Source organism: Dasypus novemcinctus, chromosome 25 (assembly GCF_030445035.2).
Source record: "Dasypus novemcinctus isolate mDasNov1 chromosome 25, mDasNov1.1.hap2, whole genome shotgun sequence".
Taxonomy (NCBI): Eukaryota; Metazoa; Chordata; class Mammalia; order Cingulata; family Dasypodidae; genus Dasypus; species Dasypus novemcinctus.
Window position 1 is genome coordinate 23,619,804 of NC_080697.1, and position 26,323 is coordinate 23,646,126.

The 26,323-nt window shown below is 45.9% G+C and overlaps 1 protein-coding gene across 4 annotated transcripts; it reads left to right on the forward strand.

Annotated features, from left to right (window-relative positions):
* The first annotated feature begins 1,608 nt into the window (after positions 1–1,608).
* STMN4 (stathmin 4) lies at positions 1,609–24,997 on the forward strand. Of its 4 annotated transcripts, XM_004460822.4 has the most exons (8): positions 1,807–1,890; positions 15,551–15,641; positions 16,680–16,775; positions 17,394–17,474; positions 17,928–18,136; positions 18,986–19,177; positions 19,854–19,907; positions 22,098–24,997. In XM_004460822.4, the coding sequence occupies exons 2-7, from the start codon at positions 15,629–15,631 to the stop codon at positions 19,872–19,874; spliced, it is 612 nt and encodes a 203-aa protein (XP_004460879.1). In that variant the 5' UTR covers positions 1,807–1,890; positions 15,551–15,628; the 3' UTR covers positions 19,875–19,907; positions 22,098–24,997. The 4 variants fall into 4 exon arrangements, with proteins under 4 accessions (XP_004460878.1, XP_004460880.1, XP_004460881.1 ...); XM_004460821.3 differs by lacking the exon at positions 19,854–19,907 and having other exon boundaries at positions 1,609–1,890; XM_004460824.5 differs by lacking the exon at positions 17,394–17,474 and having other exon boundaries at positions 1,774–1,890.
* Positions 24,998–26,323: the final 1,326 nt, after the last annotated feature.

Sequence of the window (26,323 nt, forward strand, 5' to 3'; positions counted from 1 at the left end):
AACACTAGCACTCTAATGGCACCAGTAGCTATTATCTAGGCAGTGCCGCAGAGGCGCCCCCATTTCCTTTCTCCCTCACTTTTGGTCTCCTATCCTTTCTCTCTGTTTTGTCCCAGCCCTACCCTCCCTCCTTCACAGTCGGTCAGGAAGACTCAGACACAGCAGCTGCCCTCCCCTAGAGGTGGAGGATCTCTGATTGGCTGCCATCACCATGGCAACCCATGGTCTCCTCCCCTCCACCCTCCACCCCCTTTCTCAGGGCCAGCAGATTTGTGGAGCTCCAGATTTCTCAGGGCTGGGAGGGAGCAGGAAAGAAAGGGGGGGAGGGGAGAGAGGATCCCTTGTCATTAAGCACCAGGGCTGCATCGCTTTTGGGTTTTCTTGGCTTCCAGCTTCCAGTCTGGTCTGCAGTGTGGCTCCTATTGTCTCCACATGTTTAGGGAACCATTTCTATATCCTTAGGGACTCCTGCACCCCTTTGAAATGGGCCAGCTTAGGGCCCGAAGGCCCTTGGTTAGTGGCATGTGGCATGCATGATAAATGTGTTATTCAAAGATACTTACTGAATGTAAAACAGGAACTACCCTTGCAGCACTGCTGAGAGGATGAAAAGATAGAATCCATGAGCATGTGCTTTGTAAGCTCCAAAGACTGTCATTTGTTATTCTGTCCACCCCCCAGTGTGTTGGCCAGAGGGAACACTGTCTAGCTGGTGAAATGTGGGTTTGGGGATGTACGTCCACAGGGGACTCCCGGGAGCACAGTACAGGGCACCTGGCGTGAAATGCGAACCCAGTGGAGCTGACCTCGGGGAATAGCCTGGGGCTTAGCGCTGGGGTCTGGGAATCTATTTATGCACACTGAATGCGCGACAGGTCTTCTACATGGCGGGACTACTGTTTTCAGATGCTTATCGATGCTATCATAGTTTTAAAAAGTAATGTAAAAACACGAATTGGATTCAAGGTAACTTTTTTATTATGTCCATCTTCAGTGGAGAGGGGTGTGGTGATAAGTGCAAGTCCATGAAATGTATTGTTAAACAAACCCTTCCCTCAGGGTTCCCCCACTCTGAAGAATCACCTGGATTCTAAGCTCTAGCAGGGCTGTGGTAAGTCTCAGCTCCAGACAGTCTTTCCTACCTGTGGTGTCCTCTGGAAGGCCCAGGTGGCCTAGGTGGGCAGAGGGGACCCACCAGGGTTGGCCAAATGCAACAGCAGGGTGTGGCCAATGGCACAGCCAGGGGGTGAGAGGAAGCCCCCTTCTTCAGACCCCCGTGCGGAGCTGTAAGCAGCTCCAGGGCCTGGGTCTTTTGCAGCTCCCCCTTGCCGCTCAGTCAGTGTTCAAACCCACCAGCCCGTCTGACAGGGGCTGGGACCCAGGCGCCAAGCCCTCCGTGAAGCTTTTTTTAGGCTTCATCTGTTCGTTCTTATTTCTTCTCTAGATTCCATATTTTCCCACCCCCAGATCTGAAAAAGCTAAAGATTCTCTAAATCACTCAACAGTCCCCCTCTCCAGGTGCTCTCTCTGGGTGGCTCAGCTTGCCAGCTGTGCCTCCACCCCCACTTTTCCCTACTGCTCCCTCATTCCTTCTTCATCCCTACCGTCACCCTCTGTTTTCCCAGCTCCACAGACAGCAGAGAAAAGCAGCCTCTTTGTCTGACATCATCTTTTCACTCCCTGGCCTGCTAAGAGTTACTCACTCAGGCAATCCCTGCTCCACCAGAGGAGACTGTCCAATTGCCAAGCAACCCTCTGTTGGCCAATCACAGAGCTTGGAGATGATGTCATGGCGAGAGCCGTGCAGTGGTGCTGATGTTGAGAGAAGCCCAGGGTACCACTAATTGAGAGAGTGAGGAAGAGAGCAGCTCGCTTCTAACTGGACTGCAGGTAAGTAGAAATGCAATGCAAATTATTTAAGGCTTTTCAGCAAAAAGAGGAAAGAAAATACAGAGCTGCAGCAGCGAGGGAAAGTCAGGGAGCTGAGAAACTGAGTGCCCCTATTATATTGCCTTTGGTTTCACTCAATCAATTAAACTTTGTCAAATCTTGGGGAAAAGAGGATGAGGCAGGAAGCCTGGCACTCAACAGAGGGGCGAGGGTGGACAACGGGCATTTCTTTTATTCCAGAGCTCTGAACACAGAGGTTGGGTGGGAATTGCTAGGATTTCTTTGGGGTCACCTGTCCATGGTGGATAATTTCTGCATAAAAATGTCTTCTTGTAAAGGGAGAAAGGTTTTGTTCAGGGTCTGGCGTCCCCTGGCGCTGGCTCTGGCCCCCATACCTCTTTCATCCTAGGAGCTGCCCTGTGTTTTACATTTTCTTCTCTAGCCACAGCTTTGCTTGTCTCCCATTCCCATTTTTACCACCCTCTATTCTTTCTCCTCTATCTCTGCACTAGATTACTTTTTCTTTTGGTTTGGGGATACAGGGCGATCACTGCCTCTCCCTCGCCCCGCCCCACCCTGAGGTCAACCTGCTCCTACCTGGGCAGGGCTGCCTGGCTCTAAAGCTGGAAACTGCAGGACCACAGAGCTGCCACACCCTGATCCCCGACTGTGGCTGACGCCAGGCCCCCGCCTTCCCTCACCAGGAGTTTAGGCATTGTCGTTTTCTCATCCCGGGGACTCAGGGATTTGATGTCCAGCCACCTCTGTCCCCACGTGGCGGTGCTCTCTTTGTTTTATTTCTCCCAGGAAGATACAATCAGGTATGGAGGAGGCTCATTGTCCAGAAAAAGGGCGGATCTCCAGCACCCTTTGGGGGCTCAGAAATACTCAGGCAGCTCTTGTCCATCTCAGGCAGGGGTACCCCCATGTCTCAAGACCAAAAGAATACTGGGCGGGGATGGCCAGAGAGGATCTGCTGGAATCTTCGGGGACAGGTGGGGAGGTTGAGAGGAATGTGGGGGAATCTGCTTCAACTGGAGGCTGAGGCCCCCTGTGGGGGTGGGGTGGGGAGAGGAAACCTCTGCCACAGGCTGGGAGTCAGGGTGCCAGGGGGAATGAGATCATCAGTTAGAGGAAGAAGCGCTCAGTGCGGGAGCACCGGGAGGCAGGAGGGGAAAGGTCTGATCAGGAGCTTCCACTGAGGGAAGCCAGAATGTCCCAGCAATTCTGTCCTAATCCCCAGAGCCAGCCAACCACCTCTCTCCACAGCTCCCCGCAAGTCCCCCACTTTTCTGCTAGGAACTGTGCTTTCACCCCTCTGTGAAGCCCTCTTGACACCAGCTACTGAGCACCTGTCAGCTGGTTCCACCCCTCCTGGGGTCCCCTGCTTCCCCCAGGCCACTGTGGAACAGGCTTGGAGTGAGTGAAGATCTTCAACTGCTCGTTAGGTCCACCTTGGAGCTGCCATAAGGAGACTGTGTTTCCTCTCAATAAAGGCAGAAGTTGGGTGACCACCCAACAGGAATGTACAGAAGGGGTTTCTGCATTGGGTTGGAGATTATTCTAGATTACTGTTTTTCAAACCAAAATTGAAACCCATTAGTGGATTGTGAAACCAATTTTATGGGTTGTAAATGGTATTTAAAAAAAAAAAAAAAATGGGATGAAATAGAGTAGCAAAAGTCAGAGCATATAGTAGGATAAATAATACTTTCTGTACCATTTTTAGTTATATATTTGAATCTAGGTATATATTTATGTGTATGTACATATGTATATGTGTGATTGATCAATAACCATGTATATATGTGTGTCAATATCATGCCATATTCATGCTGTATCCCACATTTTAAATTTTATTTTATTTTAATTTATCTTTTATGGTGGGTACCCGCCAAAAGAGTTGGAGAAACATTGGACTAAGTCTACGTCTTCAAACTCTAAAACTATAACCCTTAGAGAACTCTTACTGGACTATGAACTCCTTGCTAGGAGAACCATCTCATTCAAAGGTGTCCCAAGTACCAGAAGCAAAATACTTGCCCAAAAGGTAAAATTGAATCTAAATATTGTTTTAAATGGAATACTCTGTTTCTTTAAAGAGATATTTGTTCTAAGGGACCCATCAAAGACTGGGAAGCTTTGTTGGATATTGTCTATCCTGAGCAGATTGTTGAGCGACATTCATTGGTGATGGGGAAGTGGCAGTGGTTTGTATTTTTACCTGGATGGGTGCTTAATATTTAGATTCCGTTTTGTCTCAATAAAAAGAAATCCTAGGCCAAGCGAGGTTAGCGGTCCTCTCTCATTTGACTAGGCCATTTTACCCACATTTGACCAATAGGAGAAAGTGGGCAGATTGATAAAATTTAAAATAGAGCAAAAAGATTGAAAAACTGGGATCCAAAGAGTGAGGTAGTGGAACAGGGAAGATAGATACAGGGCAAAGGTAGAGATAAATGAAAAGAGCTGGTATCTACATTAATCCAAACACAAAGAGTGGAAAAATTGAGATCTTTTGTATTATTGATTCTAAACTATCAGATGTTTAAAAATAAAATCATAACCAAAGAAAGGCTTATTTTTTCAAGACCTCTAAGTCCCTCTCCCCTAATTCCCATTGATATCTTCATATTATTTCCTACTTATCTGGAGATTCTCATATGGAGAGATAGAATCGCCAGAGATTTTGAAGTCTTGAGTGAGGAGAAATGGGACCTTTTTGGCAGGGATAGAAATTTTGGGGGAAAATACAAAATAGGCGAAATGAAATTTTCATAATGTCCTTTATTTTTACTTTACTTTTCTAATTAAAATTTTTTTAAAAAAATTTTTAGCAGGTACTGGGGATTGATCCCAGGACCTCATACATGGGGAGCAGGTGCTCATCCACTGAACTACATTTGCTCCCTAATGAGAGTTGATTTTTTTGTTAGCGTATTTTTGGGAGGTACCAGGGATCAATCCCAGGACTTCATACAGGGGAAGCAGGTGCTCAGTCACGTGAATTACATCCATTCTCCAAAACCTTTTTTTTTTTTTAGCTCAGGAAATAAATATGCATCATGTATAATTTGTTTTGCTTATTTCATGATCATTTGCTTAATTTAGAAATGTAACAGTCTGAGGTTACTTTTTCTGATTATCATTGAGGGGAGGGGTGGAGACAAAACAACAACAACAACAACAACAAACCACTGCTTTACCATTAAAAAGTTTTTGCTTTGTTTTTCAAATGAATTAGAGCAATTATACTGAAAATACAATTCATACTGAAAGTACAGGTTTCCAGTAGCTCCCTGCCCCATCCCACCCCTTGGTCATTTTTTTGAAATCATTTTTTGAGGCTTTTACATTTCTAGTCCCAGTGGAAAAACAGGAGGACACGCACACACATACACATACAGACCCTACTTCTCACACCCACCCTTCATCGTGAAGTTCACTGGTCTTTTTTGTAAGTTAAAATCAATAGTTGTATGTCTCGCTCTTTTGAGGTCCTTTCCTGCTGTCAGAGGTGCGCTGTGGGAGGCAAATGAACAGAACAGGTTAGAGGGGGCCTCCGCTGGGGCCTGAGGGTGGTAAGTGTGATTAGGACAGAGCTCAGGCAACTGAGAAATCAGAAGACAAACCAGCAATGTGAATCCCAGAGAAAGGAGCTGTGCTCACATTCCAGGGTGAAAGATGCTGTGGTGGTGGTCCAAGAAGTACTCTAGTTAACCAAAAAAAAAAAAAAAAGTCAATAATAATAAAAAAAATTAAATTACTCAAATGCAATAAAGATGTGGTATAAATAATGGTTGTGAACAAAGAAAACACTATAATTTAGAGTTATTATCAAATTGTAATGAATAGTTATAAAGCTGAATGCAAATATCAAGTCTTGAGGCTAAGAAATACGACTGTTATATTCATCACTGGAAGTCCAGTACCTAGCATAGTACATATGGTAGGTTCTTAAAAAAAGTCAAGAATGATAACCCAGAATTGAAAATCTGGAACATTCTGACAAAACTGGGTTTGTAGAGAGAGGAAGTAAAATTATGCTAAATCTCTCATCCCACACAAAGAAAATCATTAGCCACTGTCTTATTCTTAATGTAGTAGGATATAGATATATATGATTTTAACTTTAAAAATTAGATATAAAACTTTCAAAGCATTGGAAAAGAATGAACAAAGAAAATGGGCCATATTGCAAAAAATAAGACGGTCTTCTAGCTAAATATGGTCTGGAAGCCTGGCTCTATTAAACCTTGAGCAAGGCAATGGACTCCTTGGACCCTCTGTGTCTCATCCACAAAAGGGTGGGCGATGGAAACATTTGAGACCCCCAGGGCTCTTTCCATCCATGGGACTGCAGAATGGGCAGAAAGCTCCACACCCTGGAAGTGCCTACAAGCTCTCTCGCTTGATCTCTGCTGATAGGAAAATGATTTAACTTACCACACGTGACAAGTCATGTCTGCACATTTTAATGGGGCTTTCTGAGGCAATGGCTGAGCCAAAGCAAAGCTCAATGGTAAGCATTAAGCAGTGAGGCTCACCATGGGCCAGAGGCAGATTTGGGCCGGGCAAGCCTTTGTGCACCCTTCAACCACTTGCTGTAGGCAACTGCCCATCTTGCTTACATTTATGGATGACCTTGGATATGAGGAAGTAGCATGGAGACTTATTGGAAACAGCACGTGCTTTGATATAAGAACTCTCTGGTTTAAATCCCATCTTTACCACTTTCTACTTGAGCAGATCAGTTGAGTTACCTGAATTGATTATTTGTAAAATGGGTATAAAAATATCTATTTCATAGGATTTGGAGAGAATGAAATGATAAAATGTATATACTCTGTTACAAGGATGTTAAAATAATAGGTGTAGGGTGAAAAAACCAACAAACTAGAAGGAAATGCCAAGAGCATTAAAGGAGCAAAACTGCAGGGATTTCTTTTCATTTCTCAGTCCCATAGCTTTTCTGAAATAGGGTGTTAGGTTTGTAATTAAAACATATATATGAGAAAAGTGATGCATTTGAAAGTGTTTAGTGCACTGTAAAGCACTATAAAATGTGCGCTTTTGTGGTTATGGGGAGTAAGACCACAAAGGCTTGTTTTGAATGCATCTGACCCTGGGCTTCTACCTCCCACTAGCACCCAGGGCCTGGGATCAGGGGTCTCAGTGCCTCTCGCTCTACCAGCAACCCTGAATTGAAGTCCACACTTCTGAACTTCTGTTATGTTGATTCTTCTGCACATATTGATTTGAAAATGAAAAATAGCCCAGAAAGTCCCGTCCCTGAGGATTAATTTGGGCTGTCAGTTTTACTTCCCTGGCTTGCTTCCCAACCTAGCCATTGCAACCCAACAGATAAAGCTATGGTGGCCTTCCCAGGCTGAGCCTCCGGAGTTTTGCTCTTGTCAACAGGTGACACCTTATTTCCTAGAAGCACAACTAAAGCCATGCTCCTGAAGCCTGTTAGTTACACCCTGGAATTTGCTCTTGCCTGCGGTCCCTACTATCTCCTTCTTTTGGAAGCAAACGTTAAGGGAGTTGATTAGACACATTCCAGTTCCCCAAGGTCAGTGAATCAAACATTCTCCTGAGTCGCCCAGTTTCTCTCTGTCTGGCTCCTTCCTCCGTGTGTGCTTTGGGCCTCTTCCTTCTTCCCTTATGATGAGGCTCCTGTTACTGTGGAAGAACATACAGAAGGTGCAGAGCATCTGCCGAACTCCCCACGGCTCTGTGCCTCCAAATTCTCCCCCAGGGGGCCCATTTCACTTTTTCATCATCAAACCCCCATGATTATTCTAGGATCTAGCAGAGGGCTTGGCACAGACCGAGACACTCAGGAAATATTGTGGAAAGAATGAAAAGCACATTCACAAAAAGACCATTTATCTCATTTTTTAATTTTAGCCCAAGTAAGATCCTCCTGATCAGCATGAAATAATCAGGGTTACTGTACTGAGATGATATGATTCCAGCCAAAAGCAAAGAAATATGACAGTTAAGTTAGCTCTTGCAGCTTATTTCAGATACATATATAACAGCAACTGGATTTAAAAAAAGAAAGACTAATGAGAGTGTCCAGGCCTAAAGTGCCATCTTCCTGTACTGCTTGTGGTCAGATGACCCTGGGTCAGGATTTTTTGCTTCCATACTGATAAAGTTCCTGATTCTGTGCCGGAGGTCCTCTATTTTTTAAACCCTTGCCAAAGAACTGCTGTATTCAAACTACTTTGGGAGTGCATTGTCTTCTTATCCCTCAAAAATAGTCTGCATGGGATTTGACACATCCTGATGGCAGTACCTGGGCATTCCTTGCAGTGACAAATAAAATGCTTGTTCACTCTGGCCATATGGGTAGTTAGAGGTGCTTTAGGTCTAGAGTGCACCCAGTGAATGTCCACGTGGCGCCTGAGAGCTTGGTACTCTTGTCTGTCTGCCCCCTGGTCATCAGCTACAATACAGAAAGCCTGGGACTGTGTGCCACCATTTATGGTCACCTGAAAAGGACCTTCTACTTTGGTATCCCTTCTGAAACTTTTAAATTAGAACCTGCTTTGTTGACCCCCACATGGGCTGTTCACTTATCCAGGCTGCTGCACAGGGACTGGGAGGGGCCCGTGTATAGGCGAAGGGCACAGTGACACTGGAATCCAGAGCTGGAGTCCAATCCTTCTGCTGCCATCACCTCACAGGTGACCTCCAGGATCTCTGATCATCAGAGAGGAGGGTATTGGTGTTTTAAAAGGGGCACGTGTTCACTCTGTGGGACCGTTGAGTACATCACAGGATGTTTAGCTTACCTGGCCCCTGCCCACTAAATACCTGTAACATCCCCAGTCTAGTCATAATCAAAAAGTCCAACATATTCCCATGAGTGAGATTGCCCCTAGTTGAGAAACACTGGCTGGCAAGTGAGTGGTTTTCTCCATCCTTGACATTCTGATGTTCTAGGGTAAATTGGGGCCTCTGATCTCTTCACTTTATAGACCCCATGTTCTCCCAGCTGCCCTGCGCACACATTGCCATCCACTGGTTGTCCACTTTTCCCCCAACCCCACCATGAGATCCCACTTCAGCCAAAGCCTTGATTCAAACAGCCACCCCTACCCCAATCAAAATGTCCTCGTTCCTGTACCTTATGCCCCTATGGTCTAGATCTCTGTTTTGTGTGGTTATCACTTACTTATTTTGCCAGTTATGCTAATGGTTCAATCCATCAAGAAAAATGTGTGATTACTTGCTTTTGCATACTTAGACCCTTAGATGCTGGAGCCAGGGAAATGTATGGATTGGTTTGCAAATGGGCAAACAGTGCTGGGTGGGAGGCAAAGTTCAAAAGTATAACTCAGTCAAGACAGGTCCCGTCACTTTTGGGCCTAGACTTGGCTGCCAGCCTTCCCTTCCTAATCTGTTCCCCAAGCTGAAGCTGCCAGATGAATTTTTTTGTACCGGTGTCATAACGTAAAGACAGAGATGAGCTTTAGAATTAAACACACCTGTACTCAAATTCCAACTCAGCCTCTTCCTAGACTGTAATTTACATAACTGCCGCGCTTTGATTTCCTCATTCTAACAGAACCCTGTAGTATAAATTGAGATAATGTCTGTGATTTTCCTGGTACAAAGTAGGTGCTCGAGAAGTGGTATTATCAGCAGCAGCATCATTCCCTCTCGCCTTCCTCGAAAAATGTCAACGATGTCCTCTTCAATAGGGGACAAAACCCAACCCTCTTCACTGGCCTCACCCCCAGCACAGAGCTAAGTCATTTCAAAGCCATTGCAAGATTATGGGTATTGCATCTTAGAATCTCACTTCGATCCTCTATGCAGAATGTAAATTGCATAATTAGCTCCTCCACAATCTGGGATAAAGCAGGAGTCTCACCTTTGCCATCTGAAGCTTGAGCTCTTTTATCACCATCTGCTATGCTGAATCAATAACTGGCAACAAACAGTGTATTTGTGTAAAGTTTGTCATTTTGTACTCCGTACACTGACCCCTGTTTTGCTGGCTTCTAAGCTACTCGGTCAAAAATCCTGCTTCCATAAAACATGGCGGGTTAATGACCATCTCAAGCTTTTTCTTTTCCTTTTTAATGATGCCTTTTTAATCAGAGGGTTCTAGCAGCCTCTATTTGTTTGACATACAATCATGTACAGCCTTTTTATTTCTTTGAGGTGGAGTGTATTTTTATTTCCAAAATACTGTAGAATAAAGATCAAATTCTTAGGTGTGTTTGTGCAGCTCAAAAATAGAGCTATTTTAAGAAAACAAAACAAACAAAACACTGGTCTAGGTGCAAGACACATTTAAAGCAAGTTTTACTTTTGGTTGGATTTTATTTGTATATTGTAATCATTTATTTAACTTGTGATTTGAAGTAAAAAATTTCCAAAATGTTTGCTTAAAATGTTTGCAGTGTAAGAAAAAAACAAACAAACAAAAAACAAACAAAAAAACCCTGGCAGCACAGGGAGGCCCTGCCTCTTGACCAACCAATCTGTGTGTATGAAGAATATCTGGGTGTGAGCACTGGACAGGAGTTCTGAGCTCAAGCTCTGGTCCTGGAGCGACTGACTGAGTGACGGGGACACAACTGACCGGTCAGGTCCCCTTTGGTCTTTGCTACCGCTGGGTCTTGTCCATCTCCTGGCCTTCCTTAGAGATGACTGAAGGCCCAGGACTGGCTTCTGCCTTAACAAAAAACAAGTGAGGAGCATCTGAGAGAGCTGGAGGCCTGCCCCGGCCCTGGGTTTTGCCGTCTGATGCCCTGAAGTCTGAAGTCTTGGGTAGCCTCTCCTTCCTGAGGGCCTGAACTTATAGGCTCCTGTCAACTCTGACCTCTACTGTCTTGTAACCTTGGGTCTGCCTTCCAGAATTCTTGACATTCTGTCTCCTCTGACTTTGGACAACAGCACCCCTTACTCCTGCCTCTCTTGTCGGCCCTGCTATGGACCTGGTGGCACCACTCCATTGCAGGCCATGTTCAGTTGTGGCATGACAACAGGACCAAGTCACCAGCCATTTCACAGACTCCACAGCACTGTGGAAGCTTGTGGGGCCAATGTGTCCAGGACTAAGTCTGATTCGTGAGCCCTTGGGGCCATATTAGGGGTTGAGGATGGATTGGCTGTTCTGAGGAGAATGGCCTGGGCTGGAGGTGACCATGATGCACGATGGGAGAACAGAGGCCTAAGATCGGCTCTGAAGGACCCTCCAGGGTTATCAGAACTAGCTCTTCCAAGGGCTTTGCATCGCATCTGGGTCTAACCCATAGGACAGCCTACAGTCTTCACACAACCAGGCTACATTCTAGGGAGGTGGGTGTGGCCCTCCCCATTAAACCCTGACACCACAGTGGAATTAAGGGTAAAGTCAAGTTCCCTGCCATTGCTGCCACCATACAATGGCTTAGGACCTCTTTTCATTGCTCTGTCCTCTGTAAGACTCTTGTCTTCTTCCCTGTCCCCTTTCCATCCATATCCTTTCTCAGAATGTTCCGTGGGTAGAAACATCTTTTGGGTCTTGAGTGCAATAGAAATGACTTGATTGTTGGCATGAGGATTTATAACGGTCCCATGGGCCTAATGGTACACATACACAAATTATGTTGGCTAAACATAATGGCTAAACACTGGTAGCTGACATATGGTAGAAGAATTATGGGTCTGAATCTGACTGCCTCATTTAGTGAGTGACCTCAAAAATGTCACTGAGTCTCTCTGAGCTTCAGTTTCTTTATCTATAAAATAAGGGCAGTAATTCCCATCTCACAAGGTTATTATGAAGATTAAAAGGAAAGGGTGGGAGCAGATGTGGCTTAAGTGGTTGAGGGCCTGCTTCCCATGCGGGAGGTGCTGGGTTCAGATCCCGGTGTCTGCTAAAAACAAAGACCAAAAACAAAAACAAGCAAACAAATGAAAAAAAACAACTCAGGGTTGCTGATGCGGCTCAGTGGTTGAACACCAGCTTCCCATTTACAAGGTCCCAGTTTCAATCTCTGGTCCCAATATTTCACAAATAAATAAATAAAAGGAAGGAGTCTGTCATGTAGTAGGTAAGCCATAGGTACATATTTTGAAAAAAATTTTAATTTATTATTATTTTCAAAGGATACATATGTCACACAAAATGTTACATTAAAAACAAGAGGTTCCCATATACCCCATTACTCATACCCCCTACTCCTCCCACATCAACAACTTCTTTCAGTGTTGTACATTCACTGCATTTGATGAATGCATTTTGGAGCACTGCTACACAGCATGGATTATAGTTTACATTGTAGTTTTCACTCTCTCCTAGTCCATTCAGTGGGTTATCGCAGGATTGTTAATGTCCTGCATCTGTCCCTGCAATATCATTGTGGACAACTCCAAGTCCCAAAAATGCCCCCATATCATACCCCTTTTTCCCGCTCCCTGCCTTCAGCAACTCCTGTGGCCATCATCTCCACATCAATGAAATACTTTCTACCATTGCAAGAGTAACAATTATTCTATAGTAGAATACCAGTAAGTATACTCTAGTTCATATTTTATCCCTCCATCCTGAGGATCCTGGAATGGCGATGCCCACTCCACCTCTAAATTGAGAGGAGGCTTAGATCCCACATGGCTGAGGGATGGGATTCTCCTGCTTGTAGTTGTAGACTCTCTTGGTTCCCTGGTGTGGTGGCTGGCCATCCTCACCTCCTTGTTAGCTGACCTGGGTAAGTCCAATGTACTGGAGAGTAGGTGGTGTAACTCTGCTGAGGCTCAGGGCCCAGATGGCACATGGACAGTCCAGAGATTCAAGTCTCCTGGGCATACACCAATCCCAGTACCAACCACAGGTTCAGTAAAAGTGACAGAAGAGGCATGTAGAGGTCACATCTGAGTCCATCACACAGAAGAACAAATTTCAAATAGTTTCAAAGTAGTTCACTGGCAAGGCACTGAACTCCAGAGCTATCTGTCATGACCATAGGACCTGGGTGTCTCCAGTACCCTCAGGAGCACCACTATATGGGTTGTATCTACCTGGGCTGTCTCTGAGTTCCTGCTGAGGCGTGCATAAACACCACCCCTCTGATGACCTCCCAACTCATTTTGAAGTCTCTTAGCCATATAAACTCATTTGTCTTTACCATTTCCCCCTTTTATTCAAGATCTTTTTCTAGTTATAGATATACATTTTTAATTATGCAGAATCCAGTCCTGAGACACTCAGAAGTTTCAGTTGCAGATCCTTTGACTATGCATACCTCTGCCCGCCTTGACACTGCCCCCTATTCCCTCTCTGGCTCTCTGATCTTCTTTCCTCTCTGCCTACTTCCTCCTACTCCTGAAAGCCTAGCAATACTATCTTCCATGAAGAAAGCACTTAATACATTGTTTTTAATGTTAATATCCCCTGGCCAGATTGGCTTTCCCTGAGTCCCCAGACCATAGAGGAATCAGTAGTTACATCTGACCCCTCCATTGACCACAAAGGAGGAGCCAACAAGTCAGAAGACTGGGAACCTAGACTTAGATCTACCACAACTAGCTGTGTGACCTTAGCCAAGAGTCTTAATGTCTCTGAGCCCCAGCTTCTTCATTTGAAATTGAAGCAGATGATGCCTGTCCTGTCAGCCTTGCACGGACTCCTATGAATATCAATTGGAATAGTGTGGTTGAAAGGGATTGTCATCTATAAGGTGCCCCACGAGTGTAATGTCTTCTTGTCATTCCCAGGTCAGGCTGAGGGGCGTGTTCCCTAACACCGAGTACTGACTCCCACAGAAAAAGCCCAAGTCCCCCTTCTTTCTTGGGTGTCCTTCTCTGTCTCCTTCCACTTCTGACCCATTACCTGGGTTCAAGTTCGAGGCTGGCTGCCTCTCCTGGCAAGTGCTCACTCCCTCCAGCCGGTCAATTCGTCAGTCACTGTGGTCATGAGCGTAGACTGTGCAGCAAGGAGTCTCATGACAGGGGATGTCGCGTCCAAGCACCCAGGCCCGCCCTCCCCGCTCAGGGATTCACTGGTACTGTCAGGATCAACTTGGCTCCCAAGGAGAGAAGGCCCATTGTGCTGCAGTGGGAAGGGCACGGCAGGCCTCTGGCTGGAAAATGAGGCAACAACAGGAACATGGGGCCCTGTAGGGAAAGGAGAACTTTGATAGGCCCAGCTAGATCTGGGTCGAAATTGCAGCTCTCACTCTCAAGCGGTGTGACCCAGAGCAAGTCACATAAACCCTCTAAGCCCTGTAAATGGGGACCACAGGACTGCCTTGCAGGGCTTTGGTGAGGACCAGAGATGATCACCTGGAAGCTACATGCACGCAAAAGGCAGAGAAAAAGAAGCTAATGTTTCTTCAACTTCTTTTTGCTGGCTGTTGTACATATACTTTTCTCATTTAACTTGTACAACTCTGTGCAGAATTTAGATGGGGAAAGCAAGGCGAAGTGACTTGGTGAAGTAACTAGTGACAGCTAAGAGGAGTGATGAAGCCTGTACTTGACTACACACTGGTCTAGTCCCAAAGCTGGAGTCCTAAGCCAGTGAAGACCCCAATCCCCAAAGGGAAAACAGCCTCATGTGGGAAGGCTAGTGGTTCCATGTCGGTCACACAGTCCCTTTGCCTTGTTGATGATGTTGGCTAATGATGTTCTCCATTGGCAGAGTGACCACCGAGGGTGGTCAAGAATTGAGTGTGCTTCACGATGGCCACTCACTGCTGACCACTCCTCCCTCTCTTGGATGGTCACTTTCAGTGGAGCCTTGTCACCTCCAGTCTCCCCGACACTCTCAGATCTGCTCCCTCCCTGCCTCTTCTTTTCACTCCCTCCTCCCCTCTCTTCACACGTTATGATCCAACATCAAACAGCTCAAGGGCCCCATAAATACCAGCTCTCTCACTTTCATAGCCTTGCTGAGTGCCCTCCCAGTTGTTGCCTGCCTAATTCAGTCTTAACCTTTCAGCTTCATTTCAGGTGCTGCTCATAGTAGGGGGCTCTTCCTGCTCCCCAGATCTTAGGCTGAGCCTGAGACCCTTCTCCATGCTCTCTCAATAACTTGTGCAAGCTGATTTCTAGCTTTGCACTAACCATATTATAATGGAATTTTTCCTGAATGTTTGTCTCTTCTCACAGTCCAGGTTTGCTTGCTTTGGTTCAAGGAGATCTTAGATCAGTGCTTCTCAGGGTGACAAGGGGTATAGATGAAGAGGCATTTTAAGAGACACCAGTTCCCTCTCAGCCCATAGCAGAATTGGCTGGGAAAAGGTCTGGGTATGTATATATAGAGATAAATTCAGGACATCCAACAATTTTGAGAAAAACTCTCCGGTGTTCTGATTTAGGATTTTGTCTCTCACCCTAACCCTTGCTCTGTACCAGGCAGGGAGACTGATGACACCCTTTGACCAACACAATTTTGGGCAACCCATGTTTGTGTACTCTGGGAGCTCAAGTCTGGGAAGTCAGTTATGAAGTTATCATTAATGTGTGGAAACTGAGCTTGACAGGGGTAATGTGGAAAGGGGGTTTGTGTGTGCTCCTTCGAGGTTCAGAGTTTGGGAAGGTGAGAACTGGTGTGGCAAGGCCTGACACTTCTGAGATCCCTTCTCTTGTTGCATGAAGACCTTGCTGATGAGAATAACATTTCAGGGTTAAAATGCCCTCTTTTTCTCAGGTTTCTGACAGCTTCCTGAGCAGGTGACAGACCACTCTGTGACTGCCAGCCAGATTCAGACACCAGATCCCAGAAAACATGACTCTAGCTGGTAGGTTTTTTAACCATTGATGTCATGGGGTCACTGTCTCTGAACATGCATGTATGCACTTAGACATGCAGAGAAAGAAAAGGCTGACAGGAAATACACCGGTGCTAATAGTGGTTATCTCTAGACATGGGTGGAGGCACTGTAGAGTTTTTCTTCCTTTTGCTTATCTGTGATTTTAAAGTTTCTGCAATAAACATCCATTATTTTTGCAGTTAATTTTGTTTATCAATTTGCAAAAGGAAATGAGGGGAGGGTGCCTGAGCATGCCAGGGCATAAAACAAGGAACATCGGCCTCAGGGCGGGGGAAGCACCAGCAGGAACACATGCTGGCTGTGAAATAAAAGATTCGGGGCAGGGGTGGGCTGGACGCCAACACATCAGTTCTGACCCGTGGCCTCTTGGTTTTCAAAATCTCCCCAAGCACAGGTGGTGTTGGGGGTACTGCTCCGGCCCTGGTGAGAGCCATCCCCTCTGGCTTTGACTACTGTGCTAGGAAGGTCAGAGAAGGTTCACGACTGACCTTGCTTCCCAGCAAGGGGCGAGGGCCCAGAGGGATGGTGGTGAGGATGCTTCCTCCCTCCCCCGCTTCTTCACCTGCAGGCAGCGCTGCTCAGCACTGTCAGCAAGTTGGAAGGGGGTTCCCTGTATCCTGGAGGAAAAGCAATGGAACATCTTGGGACAAGCGTGGAGAGATGGAGAGCCTGATCCGGCGGGTCAGGGAGGGGTGATGGCACTGGTGCTTGAGGTCTTTACCTGGGGGCATTTTGAATTGGTACTATGAGGGGAGAAGATGTATTGGGGAGAGAGACAGGGCCATCTGGGTGCTCTGGAGAGCTCAGGTTATAATGGGTAGACTGCAGTGGGTCTGAATCACAGCAGGAAAACTAAACAGGGAAAAGGGGACTGGATCCCCAGTCCAGGTGTGGGTCTGGGTAGCGTGGGCACCTCTGTGGATCCGGGGACTCCAAAGCTGCCCAGAGGCTGGCTCCTGAAGCTGGGAGGGGCCCCATCCTCAAGTGCCTTGGATGTTTCCACAGCCTACAAAGAGAAAATGAAAGAACTTCCCCTGGTGTCCTTGTTCTGCTCCTGTTTCCTGGCTGATCCCCTGAACAAGCCAAACTACAAATACGAAGGTAAGAGAAGGCCACGGTTAGGGAGATAAGGGCGGAAGGGGTCGTTGGTCTTGTATTCATGGGCACAGTACTCCATACCGCAATTTCATGAAACTTTCCCCATGTCACGTTTTCTTCTCCAGATTCAGTAAAATCATCACAGCTGATAGGGAGAGTCTAAGCACAGAGATGAAGGCAGGGCCGAGGCTGCAGTCTGAGGGCCTAGACAGTCAAAGTGCTCTTGGTCCTTCACGAATGTGAAGAATGAATCTGACAGACATTCTGCCCTCAGGGAGCACTTAGAACAAAACATAAAACTTGATGTAAATAACTTCATTCCAAGGTAGACAAGTCTTCTCAGTGAAGGGCAGGAAATGTCCTGAGAGAGCCCAGAGGTGGGAAGAGGACTTCCTCCTGCGGCAACCCAAGGAGTCCCTGAGATGGCGATGCCATCAGGGGTCTGCTGACAGGGAGATCCCCAAGAGCCCGGCAGGGAGCACTGGATGGCAAGGTCCCGGCAGGGGCATTCAGGGAACAGGTTGCCTCCTAATTCCCGGGGGTTAAAGGAAAGGGTTGGGTTTGGTCTGGAAATGAGAGATCGAAGTGCTCTGATCACCTGAGATTGTTTTTTCTGTTTAGGCTGGTGTGGGAGACAGTGTAGGAGAAAAGATCAAAGCCAGCGGAAAGACAGTGCTGACTGGAGAGAAAGAAGAGAGCAGGGTAGGAAGAATTCAGGGGAGAGATGTGAAATGGTCTGAGCCATCCGACTGGTAGCTGAACAATGAGTGGATGGGTGGTGGGTGGTGGATAAAATGCACTATTGTTTGCCATCAAAGATTACAATTTGAGGAAGAGTTCAATCTTGGGAAGAAGCTTGTGAGGAAGGAAAAATAAAAGCAGCTAGTGTTGCTATAGCCATTACCAGTAGTCACAGATCCTGGGACCCTTCCTCTTGGCCCTTGAAACCTTACCTTGACTATACATTAGCCCCATCAAAGCCATCAGATGGTTGGGCACACTGGCCTTAGGTACCAATGATTGGGACTGACCCAGAACTCTGGTCACTGGCTTGCCTTGGGGACCTCAGACCTTCCATGCATAGAATGTGCATGCTTCATGGGTGCCCACAGATTCTTCATGGGGGGTGAGCAGCACCTTTTCTGCTCTCTGCAGCAGACACAGTGGACCTGAACTGGTGTGTAATTTCTGACATGGAAGTCATTGAGCTGAACAAATGCACCTCGGGCCAGTCCTTTGAAGTCATCCTGAAGCCGCCCTCCTTTGATGGTGTGCCCGAGTTCAATGCCTCCCTGCCCCGACGGCGAGACCCATCACTGGAGGAGATCCAGAAGAAATTAGAAGCTGCTGAAGAACGAAGGAAGGTAAGGGCTGCCCTCTCTTTCCTCCATCCCAGCATGAAAGAGAGGGAATTGGAAACGATGGCAGTCGCCCAAGCTGGGGTTGAGGTCACCATCAAACTACAAATATTTAGACAGTAGCTCCCATGTGCTGAACAGAGAATGAAGCACCACTGAGCGAAACAGGGAAGTAAAAGTCTCTGGCCGCTAGCAGCTTACAGTTTAGTTTAGGGGATAAGACACTGCACCACTACAGGCCACCAAAAGGTGGCCTTATAGGCAGTGACAAGAGTAAGATATTGACAAAAATTAAGGATTTAAGGAAAAGCTAAATTTAAGGAAAAGGTTCTTTAATTGAAGGATGGGAAGAGAAAATCATGGTGTGGCATATTTCAACCCATTGGCATGTCTTCTGGTGTTTCCTATTGATTCTTCATGGCCAAATTCTGATGCCATCTTTATATAAGCTTTTTTTCATCTTGCAAGGAGAAATAAACTCCTCCTCTCCTGAATTCTTAAAGTACTTTTTCTCTACCTCTTAAGGCATATGTCATATGCCACTCTTGGTTATATTTATTTATGTATTTTTTTTCTTTATTAGACTTTCCTCTTTCCCAAAGTGCTAGAATAGTGCTTGGCACAGTGTATTAAGATGTTACTATACGTGAATGAATGAATGAACAAATGAATGATGGGAATGAGAAAAGGACCTGTGGGCATTTAGAAGGTGGTGGGAGAATCCAGGAAGTATCTGTGCTTCCTGTTAGTACACCAGAGACCAGGCTCAAAGAGGAGCTTTTAAGCCAGGATGGTAAAAATATACCCCACTATGCTCACTGTCAAGGGCCTCTTTCTCCCTTTGTGCTCCCCCAGTACCAAGAAGCTGAGCTCCTGAAGCACCTGGCAGAGAAACGAGAACATGAGAGGGAGGTGATCCAAAAAGCCATTGAGGAAAACAACAACTTCATCAAGATGGCTAAGGAAAAGTTGGCACAGAAGATGGAATCCAATAAGGAGAACCGGGAGGCCCATCTTGCTGCCATGTTGGAACGCCTGCAAGAAAAGGTAAGTGGTCCCAGGTGAGAGAGGATGCTCCTGGGACACCGTCTTCCTTTCATGGCAAGTATTCATGGACCTACACATCATTTCAGGAGAAAGAAGCCTTAGGCAGGAATGGGAATATTTCCACTAGGCTGGATCCTCAGAGAGTTCCAAGGAATGATTTGAGAGGTCATAGGCAAGAAATATGAACTGACCTTTGGAATTCCTTGAAGGGCATTTTGTCAGGTATCACAATTGAAAATTCTCATTGTTTAGGGAGATTATGCCTCTATTCTTCTAGAGAAAACCTACCTAAAGCAAGGGAGTAGGGATAGGCAAGTGGTTGTAATTCCTGGCTTTATTCTTCAATGGGATTGATTTGATTTAATGAAAGATACTGACTAAGCTAAGGGCATGCTACGCAGAGTTGCCCATTGAACAGGAAGCATGATTCTCCCCAAACTTGTTGTCATGGTCCAAGTGAATGACAGTACTTTCCAATATGCTGCCTATTGTCAATAAACCAAAGGGTGTCACCTAAATATGAGAAATGTGAGAAACTGGGGTTGGTCCCACGTGTCAGCAGAATAACAGTCTATCCTGTTGAGAACATGCTGGCCCCATTTCTCCCCTGTCTCAAGGCTGCCCCAGTTTCTTCTGCAGCTCCTGGGAGAGCTCCAGCTCTGTGTTTTATTTCCAGGAGCCGCCTGCTGCGCGGTGACTCCAGGGACCCGATCGGTGGCCTCATCCCATGGTGAGCAGCGTGGTTTCCACTCCTTCCTGCCCATCTACCTATAGTTTCAGGCCCTTGGCAACATCTACTAGAAAGATCTGGTTTGCTTCACAAGGGATCTGAGTATTGCATATGCTTTGGAGCTGGGCAGTGTGTGGTAGCCCCTCTCCCCTGATGCTTCATTCTTCAAGGGGTAGCAAGACCTCCACCAAGTATCATATGGAAAGGAAGTGATTTGAGTCTGACTTCAGGCTTCCCCAAATATTTGAAGGATGACTTGGAGCAAATTCCTCAAGAAAAAAATCTGGGTCTGGGAAAGGATGGGGCATGAGCTCTGGGCTTGAATAGAAAATAAATAATTGCAGCTAGATCCATGAAATGGCATTTGAAAGAAAAGCAAAGCACTTTTATTTCCTCGTAAGCCTATCTTCGTAACAGTTTTATGAGATTAGAAGAACAGATATTACCCTATTTTTTATAGATGAGGAAATCATGTCAAAGAAGGTAATACAACTTGCCTAGAAGGTAATACAGCTAATAAGCAGCAGAGCTGGGACTAGAACTCAGCTCTTCTGTTCCAGTTGGTTCTTTCAATACCTGTTGCAGGAAGACCAGCCCACACCTATCCAGCCTTTTATCAGTGAGGAGGACATTGGAAGCCAAGGAAAAGTGGCCCCCAAAACTTCTAGGGCTCTGCACAGAGAACTTACTGGGGAAAGGAGGTAGATTCAGAGGTGGAGAGATGGTGAAGGTTCACAACCTGGGGTAATAGCTTTATAGATGAAATAAGACTCAAAGGAGCAAGACTTCAGAAGCAGATATTTTAGTGGGTGTCACTCCTCTGGGCCACTGACTCCTACTCAACCTTACCCACTGATGTCCTAGGCCAAGGACCCCTTTCACCATGCCTTCTATACTGGTATTTGTGTGATCCACTGCTGATCTATATCCAACTCATCTGGTGTAAAGGACCCCACTCTAGACCTACTAACTCAGGGTTTCTAGAGACAATGTCTGAGAATCTGCAATTTAATAACGTATTTCCTAGGTCATGCTGGTATATATCAAAGCTTGAGAACCACTGCCCTAGACACACCACTCCCTGCTTCCAGGGCCATGAGGAGTGTTAGGGCCTCTCCAAGGAAAGACTTGTAGCTTAAAGTATATCCTGGGAACCTGGGCTGCCTCAATGAGCTTATTCCAGGCTGATTCTTAATGTTTGGATGCATTGATGCCAGGGTCCGAGAAGGACAATAGTTGTTGGACAAGTTGCCAGGTGCCATATGAGCTGAAAGTCACAAAGATGAAAAAGACACGGTCCATGGAGTGGGTGTAGCTCAATGGTTGAGCACCTGCTTTACATGTACAAGGTCCTGGGTTTAATCTCTGGTACTTCCTTAAAAAAAAAAAAAAAAAAAAAGACATGGTTCCTGACCAGGAGGAGCTCACTGTCTAGTGGAGGACCCAGGTCTGTGCACAATGAGCAATAACATAAGGCAGACTGTAGGCTCTAGAGGTGGAGACTAAAATCACAGAATTCTAGAGGCTCCCATACACGCCTCTCTTAAGGCCAGAAAACTGAGGCCTGACTGGTGAAGTGACTGGCTCAAGGTCACGCAGCTGATGAGCCTTTGACATCTGATCTCTAGTCTTTGGGGCTGGATTATGCTTTTTTCTTACAATGCTTGTAAGGAAGTCCACTCTTTGGACTTCTGCCAATTCATACTTCAAGAGCCCTCATCTTTCACCAAGGGGGTAAAAGCAACTCACTAAGGAGATGGAAAGAACCCAAAGCAGCAGTCAAGCTGCATGTGATTTGTGGTTGATGTTTGCAGTGAGGCCTGTTGGTTCCACCTGCTCCTCTGGTACACGCTACCCTGAGTGGCTTCTTAAATATTAAGTCAAGCAATATGGTCTCCAAACCCCAAAATGGCCAGGCGAGGGAGGGATTGCTGGCGGGTGCTGGGGTCACTGTGAGATGGGACCCGCAGGGGAGGTTGTGTCCAAGTCCCTGAGCGGGGCTTTCCTGGGGCCGCACCAGCTGGCCTCACTCACCTGCCTCCTGGCAGTCTTGCTTGCAACCTTCTGCCCCTCCTCAGGCCGCCTTCGCAGACGCTGCTCTTCACTTCTGGTGGCAGTCATGCTTTGCTGCCAGTTCTTTGGCCCCTTGTCTCCTAGTGTGACCCACCTTGTCTCTCCCTTCCTTCCCAGGACAAGCACGCGGAGGAGGTGCGGAAAAACAAGGAGCTGAAGGAAGAGGCCTCCAGGTAAAAGCCCAGAGGCCAAAGACGTTTCCAGGACCGCCGGACAGCTCCAGCAGCTCCCGCAGTTCCCGAGGCAGCCCTTGCGCCGCCGGCTGCTCTCCCAGCACTGGGGTTTGGGGGGAGGGGGAGGGTGGCCAAGGGGCGTTTCCTCTGCTTTTTGGTGTTTGTACATGTAAAGATTTGACCAGTGAAGCCATCCTATTTGTTTCTGGGGAACAGTGGTGAGGTGGGAGGAGGGAGAGAAGGAGAGAGGTTGGAGAAGGAGATGGAGAAGAACTCACAGACACTGCAACACTGCCTGCTTCACACTCGGTCACCTCCTCTACCTTCTTCACGTCTCTGCCTGGACACTGAGCGGCCGGGCGCCATTTTGAAGGGGCGGTAGGAATTCGGGGTGCAGTGCAGAGTCCTGGGTGCAGCAGTGGATTCACATGGCAAGAGAAGCCTGGCAGGAGGGGGTGGGAGGGACCCGGGGGAGTTGTGTTCGCCCTGTAACAGCTGGGATGAAGAGTTGTGGTGCCAGGGTCTGAGTGTGTGTGTTTTAACCATCCATCTTTTGATCATCATGACAAATGAAACATTTACTCTAAGTCTCCAGTTGTTTTTTTTTCTGACTTTGTCCTTTGGGTGATGGACAGAATGTTCTTGCAATTTGGCTTCCACACATTAGGTAGCAGGTACACTTTTTTGTTCCGAAGTTTTGCCAAGGAGTATCGGATGCACTGGGAGAGGTGGGTTGAATCTGCCAGGCTTTGGCATAATTGAAAGGTTTTATTTATTTCTGTATCCCCTTCCTGGTAGTTTCCCTTATTGGATTGGATAGAGTGCATTGAATTGATGAGGAAAGAAGCCCACTCATCCTTTCAATGGACATTCTAATATAGTCCCCAAGATGCATAATCAGAAGAAAGTTCTCCTTACTTTTAGGGTTTGATATTCTAGGTGGGTCACAAAATGTGAGTGAGGAAAGCAGCAGCAGAGGGCAATCTCAGATCCAGCAGTCACTTTCACCAGAACCATGGCTGGGAAAGAAATCCCACCATGCTCTCCTCCCCTACAAATGGGGGATGGGGCGTGGGGTGGGGTAGCCTGCCTGACCAGGATCTCCATTCTGTCCTGCACACTGCGTGTTTTTGTATAGCTTTGCAAATAAACCCTTTGATACTGCCTTTTTTCCATTAGTAGTACAGCAGCTTAGCTTCATTTTAAGATGGGACAACCAGAGGGATCGGAGGTGATGCTGATGTTGATGATGATGAGAGCAGCTAATGCTTAGGCAGCACTTAAGAGCTGCCTGGCATTTTCTGGGCTTTCATGTGTATATATTATTTTACTTTTATCAGTCTTCACGACAACCCTTTGAGGACTCATCTCATTTTGTGGGTGAGGAAACTGGGGTATAGAAAGGTTAAGTAACTTATCCAAGGTCACAGATAATTAGTGTAGTAACAAGGATTTGAATTCCAGTGATTAGCTTCCAGATTTCATGCTTTTAACCATTGCACTGTACTGCTTTTTGACTTGGACTCACTCCTAATTTCAAGCTAAGATGTGAGCCTCTACTTCTCAAACTGTAAATTGGAACTCACTGGACTGTGAAATCAAGTTAGTGGGTGTGGTGGTTTGGAGCTCTGTATTCCAGAAAAACATGTTCTTAAACTTAATTCTTTCCTGTGGGTGTGAACCCATTGTAAATTGGATCTTTTGATGCAGTTACTTCAGTTAAGGTGTTGCCCGTCTCAATCAGGATGGGTCTTAGTCCTAGTACTGGAGTCCTTTATAAGTGAAATGAAATGCAGATATATACATCAAAGAAGAAAGGCACAGAGGGAACAGCCAAAAGCTGAAAGTCCCTGGAACTCAGAAAAGAAGAAAGGCCAAGAGAATTGGCCACGTGCACTGCCATGTGACACAGAAACCAAAGACCAAGGATCACTGGCAGTCAGCCCCGGAATGACAGTCTTCAGGATGCTTTCTTCCTGAAGCAAGCATGATGATGCCTTGATTTGGACTTCTGGCCTCAAAACCCTGAGCCCATCAGTTCCCGTAGTTTAAGCCACGCCATTGTAGGATATTTGCTTTAGGAACAAGGAAACTAAAACAATGGGTCTTCCTCAACTTTTTTTCCTTTTATTTATTTGTTTTAGATAAACTTAAATATCTAAATTTAGACATTGATATTTAGATTTAGAATAGAGTACAAAATATTAAAGCACATTGCAGGTGATAATGGAGGTATTTTTTGTAAATTTTGCTTCAGTTTTATATGTGTGTATGCAAGTTCTAGCTTACAATATAAAGGTATTTCTTACTGGGGTTTGTACTCAAAACCCTTTGAAAATCACTGCCTTAAAATGAGCATGAACATCAGAACCAGGTACCCAGGCTGCTGCCATTGCTGCTTCGGAAACTGCTGTGTTGAGAAAGCAGGAAGCCGTGGCCACAGCATCAAGAACAAAAGGTCTATTCTCACAAATTTATTCCCTTACAGAGCCTCTATCCTCCCACTCAAGTATTCCCACTCAAATACTCAAGGCCAGGGAGGGCGCTCCACTCCCTGCAACTCTCTTTCAACAAATCACTGCATATGCCACAAACTCCACTGCTCTACATCTCCCTGCTTTTGCACATGCAATTCACTCTGCTTGCCTTGCTGTTCCCTGCCTGGTTGAATTAATTCCTACTAATTCTTTTAAACTCAGTTTAGATATTAAGTCCCCCAACTTCACCAGCGCTTCTGTACTTCTTATATGCTTTGATTATGATATAATTATTTGAGATGTATCTTTCTTCTCTACTAGACTTAAAGTTCCATGAAAAGAGTAATAAATTTTTTTAATCCTTGTGTTCCTGGCTGTGGTTGCTCCAGATTTTCAGTATACAATGGGATTAGGAGTAGCAACCCTATTGATAGAAAGGTCAGGGGATTTGTTTTGAAGATTCATTTGAACAGCACTTTATCCAAGTACTTTATATAAGATGAAGAAGACATTATCAAGTGTACATATCAAAGAGTGGAGGTAGTTGATGGTGAGTACTAAAGTCCACCTCTTAGACACCCACTTAGGTCCCATTAACACCCACTGCTTGATATTGACGACCAAAACCTCTCATTATATGCTCAACAAGAGGCCAGCTTCAAAGCACAAAAAGCAATTCCTGCACTGAAAGGATTTACAAACCAGTTGAGACACACATGAAACCACCAAGGCAACTGCTATTAAAATTTCATTTTACATCAGAATCCCTCTGGAAGCTTGTTAAAATGCAGATTTCTTAGCTTTTGGTGCTTGTAAATAAAAATAATTCATCAGGCTTGTTGAAATATTGTCTTTTGAGGGTGTTGGCCTGGAACCTACATTTGAGGGAGCCATTTTCTTGGTTTTTGAGGCCAATCATGACCACAGTTTGACAAGTCTGTGCAGTTAAGAACTAAACCACAGGCAATGGCTCCACAGCTAAGAGGCTTAAGAGGAAGAATAGGCCTTTGTGATGGTTTGAAGCTATATGAAGCCCAGAAAATCATGTTCTTAAAACGAATTCATTCATGTGGGTATAAACCTATTGTGAGTAGGGCTTTTGATTAGGTTACTTCAGTAAGGTGAGGCCCAGGGTCGGCCTTCATCTTCTTATAGGAGTCCTTCCTAAGAGATTGAAATTCAGATGAAGAGAGAGAGAAGGCTATGTAAGTCAGAAGCTGGGGCAATGGGGCCCGGAGGAGAAGGCAGGGAGCAGTGGACACTGCCCTGTGTCTTGCCATGTAATGGAGGAGTCCAGGATTGCTGACAGACAGGATTTGGGGACAGAGTATAGCCGGATGGGGCCTTGATATGAACATTTTTCTCAGTATTGAAACTGTGAGCTTGTAAGCTAATGGGTCCCCATTGCAGAGGCCAGCCCATTTCTGGTATATTGCTTTTGGCAGCCTAGCAGACTGAAACAGTCACCGTCAATTAGAATCACCTAACTTTAAAATGCTGTTTGACCTAATGTAAGGGGGAAATGGAAAGGAGAAATGAGTTTATGTGGCTACGAGTCTCTAAAAAAGAGTCTGGAGGTTGTCAGAAGGATTGCCCTTATGCACACCTGAGCAGAGTCTAAGAGACAGATAAAGTAGATACAACCCCAGGTATTGGTTCCTTTGAGGGCTAAAGAGACCCACGGGTTCTATGG

Bases quoted from the DNA above. Each gene is read 5' to 3' on its own strand.
- STMN4 (XM_004460821.3), top strand. The intron at 18,137-18,985 runs GTAAGGGCTGCC...GTGCTCCCCCAG, and splicing joins CTGCTGAAGAACGAAGGAAG to TACCAAGAAGCTGAGCTCCT. The intron at 19,178-22,097 runs GTAAGTGGTCCC...CTTCCTTCCCAG, and splicing joins TGGAACGCCTGCAAGAAAAG to GACAAGCACGCGGAGGAGGT.